This window comes from Phaethon lepturus, unplaced genomic scaffold (genome assembly GCF_000687285.1).
Source record: "Phaethon lepturus isolate BGI_N335 unplaced genomic scaffold, ASM68728v1 scaffold35887, whole genome shotgun sequence".
Lineage (NCBI taxonomy): Eukaryota > Metazoa > Chordata > Aves > Phaethontiformes > Phaethontidae > Phaethon > Phaethon lepturus.
In genome coordinates this window covers 1-6034 of record NW_010550402.1, presented here as the reverse complement: position 1 = coordinate 6034, position 6034 = coordinate 1, and the positions used below count along the sequence as shown (strand labels likewise).

At 55.8% G+C, this 6034-nt stretch overlaps 1 protein-coding gene across 1 annotated transcript; it reads left to right on the top strand.

The window, feature by feature from the left end:
- The first annotated feature begins 658 nt into the window (after positions 1-658).
- Positions 659-1586, top strand: LOC104616063 (zinc finger protein 239-like). The gene is made up of 2 exons (XM_010290552.1): positions 659-793; positions 861-1586. Exons 1-2 carry the CDS (start codon positions 659-661, stop codon positions 1584-1586), a joined length of 861 nt encoding a protein of 286 aa, XP_010288854.1.
- Positions 1587-6034: the final 4448 nt, after the last annotated feature.

The following is a 6034-nucleotide window of genomic DNA, read 5'->3' as shown; positions in this document are numbered from 1 at the left end:
CCGGTTGCCTCCCCCGAGCATCCCCGGGGGCGGCGGTGGAGGACGGGGGGACTGGGGGGGGTCCTGGGAGGAAGGGTGGTCTCCCCATTTTTTTGTTTCCCCGTGGAAATACCGGCTTTCCTGGGGGATTCGGGGCAGATTGTTTTGCGAGAGCGTTAAAAAAGAGCAAAACGGGGGGAGGGGGCGGGGGGGGGAGCTGGTCCCCAAAGTCTGGGGTACCCGCCGCCCCCCCAAAAAAGAAACCACCAAGTCCCGATGGCAGAAAAAGGTGGGAAATGACGAAGCTCCTTTCCATTTTTTTCCTCCCTTTTCCTTTCAAATCTGGAGACGAATCGGGGGGAAAAAAACCCCAAACCCAAACCAACAAAACTGTGAAATTTTGCTTAAACCTTAAAAAAAAAAACCTTATTTTTTGGGGTGCTGTCCTTCTGCGAGGAGTTGGACGCGACGATCCTTACGGGTCCCTTCCAACTTGAGACATTCCATGATGGATGAAGGTTGGAAGAGGCTTCCCGGAGCTGGTCTACCCTTGGAGCTACTCAAGGCCGTGGCCGTGGGTCTGGAAGACCTTGCTTGAGCCAGATGGTTGGGCTGGATCATCTCTAGGTCTTGGCTCCAAACCTTCATCCGTCGGGGACGTGCGTGGGCTCGGTGGGACATGTCGGGGTCAGCACATCTCGTCCGTGCAGGTGACGGGACCGTGGATGGTGAGGAGGAGGAGGATGGAGGTGGCGAGAGGATGGAGATGCGCCGAAGAAGATCGGGGATGGGACAACGTGGGGCTGGGAAGCGGGTGGAGAAGGGGATGAGGGGCGGTGGGATGGGGGACCGTGCCCCAACGGGGGGTCCCATGGTGGTAGCTGCCGACGTCTGCGGGGAGGGTGGGGAGGAGTTTTCCCCGTGGGTCACCCCTGGCCACCCACAGCGGTGAGAAGCCCTACGAGTGTCCCGAGTGTGGGAAGAGCTTCGGGTGCAGCTCCCACCTCGTCACCCACCAACGTACCCACACCCACGAGCGACCCTACGGGTGTCCCGCCTGCGGGAAGCACTTCAACCAGAGGTCCAACCTTCTCATCCACCAGCGGGTCCACACCGGAGAGAGACCCTATGGGTGTCCTGAGTGTGGGAAGAGCTTCAGCTATAGGTCCGTCCTCCTGATCCACCAGAAGACCCACACCGGGGACAAGCCCTATATCTGCGCCGACTGCGGCAAGATCTTCAGGCAGAGCTCGGACCTGACCAAGCATCGCCGGATCCACACCAGCGAGAGACCCTACGGTTGCGCTGAGTGCGGGAAGACCTTCAGCCTCCGTTCCCACCTCCTCTCTCATCAGAGGACCCACAAGGGTGAGGAGCCCTACAGGGGTCCCGACTGCAGGAGGAGCTTCAACGGCAGCTCCAACCTCATCACCCACACCGGGGAGAAGCCCTACAGATGCCCCGAGTGTGGGAAGGGTTTTGGACGCCTCTTGCATCTCCACCGGCACCAGAGGACCCACACCGGTGAGAAGCTCTTCACCTGCTTGAGCAGGAAGAGCTTTGGTGAGAGCTCCTCCCTCATCCGTCACCAGCAGGTCCATTCATGAGCCTGTTTTGGGGTGGGAAGAGGAGCTCCAGCTTTCCCACCAAAGGTGGGGGAAGCAGGTGACACCTCTCCCGGCTTGGTGGTGGTGGGTGTCAGGCAGCAGCACCCCACAGGTCACCCCAAAATTGGGCAGGGAGAAGGAGCTCTGTGGGGTTTTGGGGCTGGTGTTCAACCCAAAGATGCTTGGGGCAAGTCTGATTTATTCCTTATGGTGTTTCCACCAAAAAGCCCTGAAGATCCACCAGGATGAGTGGGAGAAATAAAGTCCAGGTGGGTTTTCCAGGCTCTCTCAGCCTTTGGGGCCATCAAGTTCTCAAAGTCCTGGGTGGTGGCCATCAAGGTGAGGTGTCCCCAAGTCCTGGGTGGTGTTGGCAGGCACATGGGTTGAGATCACCCAGTTTTGGAGCTGTTGGATCTGGCTGCAGACCCCAGGGGTGCAAGGGGCCACCCCACATGCATGAAGGAATGTGCACTAGAGCTCTACGTCTTCTCCTGGGGCAGGGGCTGGTCCTTCCCTCGATGAGAGGGTCTCCACAGCCTTCATGGAAGGATGTACGTCAGCTGTATGGGGTGGCCTATGCTTTGTAAGGACCGGTGGTCTCTATCCATGAGATCAGTTGGAACACAGAAGGTCCCAAGGTGGCAGAAATCCTGTCACAGCTCTTTGTAGGGAGGGTTTGGTGGAGCCGAAACCTTGATGGAGCCGAAACCTTGATGGATCGAAACCTTGATGGAACCAAAATGTTGATGGCTCAAAACCTTGATGGCTCAAAACCTTGATGGAACCAAAATGTTGATGGAACCAAAATGTTGATGGATCAAAACCTTGATGGAGCCGAAACCTTGATGGATCGAAACCCTGATGGAGCCGAAACCCTGATGGAGCCAAAATCCTGATGGAGCCGAAACCCTGATGGAGCCGAAACCCTGATGGAGCCAAACTCTTCTCCATGATGCCGGATGAGGGGGGGATGGAGGAGATGCTTCAGGAGCACCATGGATGTCCCGTTCATATGGATGTTGGGTTGTTTGGAGGGGCCGTGGCTTGTACCTGACTTTCTAGAGCTGTAAGGAACAAAGGGATCGGCTCACCTTGCTGTCACGTGGAGAAACCCAAGACAGGAGCGACGTCTGTAGCTGCTCCCGGGCAAGACTTTTCCCCCTCAGCCGGGTTTTACCTCCCCGGCTATTTTAGGCGTCGGGTGGAGTGGTTGGGTTTGCCCTTCAGGGATCAAACCACGTGAAACCGTTGGGTTCGGGAGGACGTTGCGGACAAATCTTCGGCGTGCCAGAAATGCCTTCGCGGCTCTCGCTCTCCGCAGAGGGTGCCGGACGCGGCCACCTTCTCATTTTACGACTCTCTACGGCCATTTTCTCACCAGTTTTTTAAGCTTGGCCACTGAAACCCAGCTGATTTTTTTTTGTCGTAGAGAAAAAGAAGGATTTTTCCATATATTGACTCTTCGTTCAAAGAAGAATCGCCTCCTTTTGCTCACTGAAGACCTGCTTTCGTGCTCTGCTACCGGTTGCTCCCCCATGCCCCCCTTCATCCTCTTTTTTCCCTGGATTAAAACTTCAGATTGATTAAATTTTGTCCCATTTTTATAACTAGCCCGTAGCATGGCCACCACAATTACCTTGTAACTCTATTTCCAGCATTAAAAAAAAATTCCTACATCTTCTTTTTATGCATTTATTAAGACACTTATTCATTAAAACCTTTCCCAAATAAAAGTAGGAATATATACATACCCTACGCAGACCCCTTCCCCCCCCAAGCCCGGCAGCAATTTAATTAAGACAACGGAAATTTAATATCGATCTAAAAATAAAGACCCCACCTCATTCCCCTCCTGGCACCGTTCCCCCCACAGATGTTTCCTCAGAACCTTCTGCTCCAGCAGAGCCGAGGCCAGGAGCGAGGTCCTTGGGTTGGACCCCAAATTGGGGTTATGCCCGGGGGTCTCTGCCCCATGGCAGAGCTGTGGAGTGGGGACGGGGCTGGCACTGGCTCCTCGTCCCCGGGGTGGGCGTGAGGATGATGGCTGAGGGAGCAGCGTGCCCCGAAGTTGGGGGGCTTGGACTTGATTTAGGGTGCTCAGCCCTTCCCCAATCCATGGGGTGGGAGGGGGTCTGCTTCTCCTCCCTGATAAGTCGCCCAAGGTGCCGGTGCTGCCCACATCTCTCCAGGGAGCTGCCTGGGAAGTGGTCAAGACCCTTGGAGATGTGGTGAACCCCTTCCAAAGTGTGCTGAACCCCTGGAGATGTGCTGAACCCCTTGGAGATGTGGTGAACCCCTTCAAGACGTGCTGAACCCCTTTGAAGACATCTTGAACCCCTTGGAGACGTGCTGAACCCCTTGGAGACGTGCTGAACCCCTTGGAGATGTGCTGAACCCCTTGGAGACGTGCTGAACCCCTTGGAGATGTGCTGCAGAGCCACCCTAGTAACCATTTTGGAGGCTGAGGGCACCAACGGTCATTAACAACCTTGACCGTCTCCACGTGGGACCCCCACAACCCCCTGCCCATGGCCCAGAGAGTCTATTTAAGCCCAGACCTGGGGATTTTGGTCCCTCTGTAGGACTTCTTGGAGGAGCAGCCACCGGTGGCCACGGACCCTGCTGATCCGCCCCATGGGCTGCCGTCCTGGCTTGCCCCTCGCTGACGTGGGGGGGATGTGGCCATGGCTGGTGGTGCCCCTCGAGTCTTGGGGAGGGGGGTGGTTAATTTAAATTTCTTCTCCTTGGGGTTCACCAGCAGATGTTTGGAGCAGCCCTACAGACCCAACCCTCCCCCGTGGTCCAAGTGGAATGACCTTTTGGGGATAAAAAGGTGGTTTTGGTGCCACCACGCTCTTAGATGTCCAAGCGACCACAACCTTCAGCTGTTGAAGGCTCAACACTTCCCTCCATCCTGATACGTTTTTACTGGATTCATGGGAATCTTGCACTGGAAAATGCACATTTTTAACTGCAATTTTTAACTACAAGGAGGAGTTGCGGCTGGGCTTCAAATTGGGGCAACCCAACCGGAAACCCAACCGAAGGGAAAAGGTGGGGATAAAAAGTTGGAAAATTGGATCTTGATGTGGTTTTGAAGCCCTCCCAACACAAATGGAAGAGAAACGCCCACTTTTCAGCCCACCAAGGGAAAGGACCGCAGCGCTGCCGGGGTAACTAGGCTCTAATTTATTACTACTCATGGAAAGAAAGCGACTCCAAAAAACCAAAAAAACCAAAACCAAAACAAAAGGACGCGAGCCGCGGTGACGAGGCGAGGGCAGTCCCCGAAAGCGGACACGGAGGGGACCGTTGACAAGCAGCACAGCGACACGTCCACGCCGGTTTTGGAAGCACGGACAACACCAGAAAATATATAAATTTCACTTAAATCGCAGTTCAGTGTGGGGTTTTTTTTGTTTTTTTGGGTTTTTTTCCCCCCCAAAATATCCTCGCTGAAGCCCTTCGTGCTCTTTTCGGGGTGGCTTTTGTCCCCCGTGGCTCCATTTGGGACCCTTCACCCCATGGCACGGTCACCATGTCCTCCTAAAATAATTCAATTATTTGAACCCCCGGGGGATGTTCTTGACTTCATCCCTGTCCCTCCTCTTCCTCCCCCTTCCCTGCTTTCCATATGCATTTCCATAGGCCCTGCAGGGGGAGGGGGTTTCCTCGTGACCCCCTCCCCGGTGACCCCGTCCACCCCAACCACGCCGTAGAGGTGACCAAGCCTCCAAGCCACATCATCTCACCGCGCCCTTGATTTTGGGCTAATTTGGCCCAAATCGCCCGGAGAGCCCCACGGCAGGGCGGCATCTACAGGGGAGCGCGTCATTAGCGCGCTCGTTAACGCACAATTAGCGCAAGGGCGGGGTGAGCACCGCCAACGCCCTCGTTAACGCGCAATTAATGCATCGCCGAGGTGATTTGGAGGTGGCGGCCAAAGACCTTCCCCGTCGACTGCCGGCCAAAATTGAGGCAAGAACATGAGATTTTGGGGCTCCTTCAAATAAGTTTCTTCCCCCAAAGTGGGGCGGGGGCTGCCGTCAGCGCAGCTCCTTGGGGGGCGGTGGGGATCCGAACCCGGCGGGGGTGTCCGGAGGGTCCTCCCGTGATGCAAAGACAGAATTAACATCCTTGGTGACATCATGGTCGTGTCAGCAGTGACGTCGTTGATTGTGCCATCGGTGACATCCCAGCTGCGCCGGCGGCGACATCATTGTGACATTGGTGCCACTCTGGTTGTGCCAGCGGCGATATCCCGGTTGTGCCAGCGGTGACGTCATGGTTATGGCCACCGGTGACATCACGGGTATGCCAGCGCTGACATCGTGGCTGTGCTGTCAGTGACATCCCGCTTGTGCCAGCGGTGACATCCTGGTTATGTCAGCAGTGACATCCTGGTTCCACCATCGGCGACGTCCTGGTTGCGCCGTCGGTGACATCAC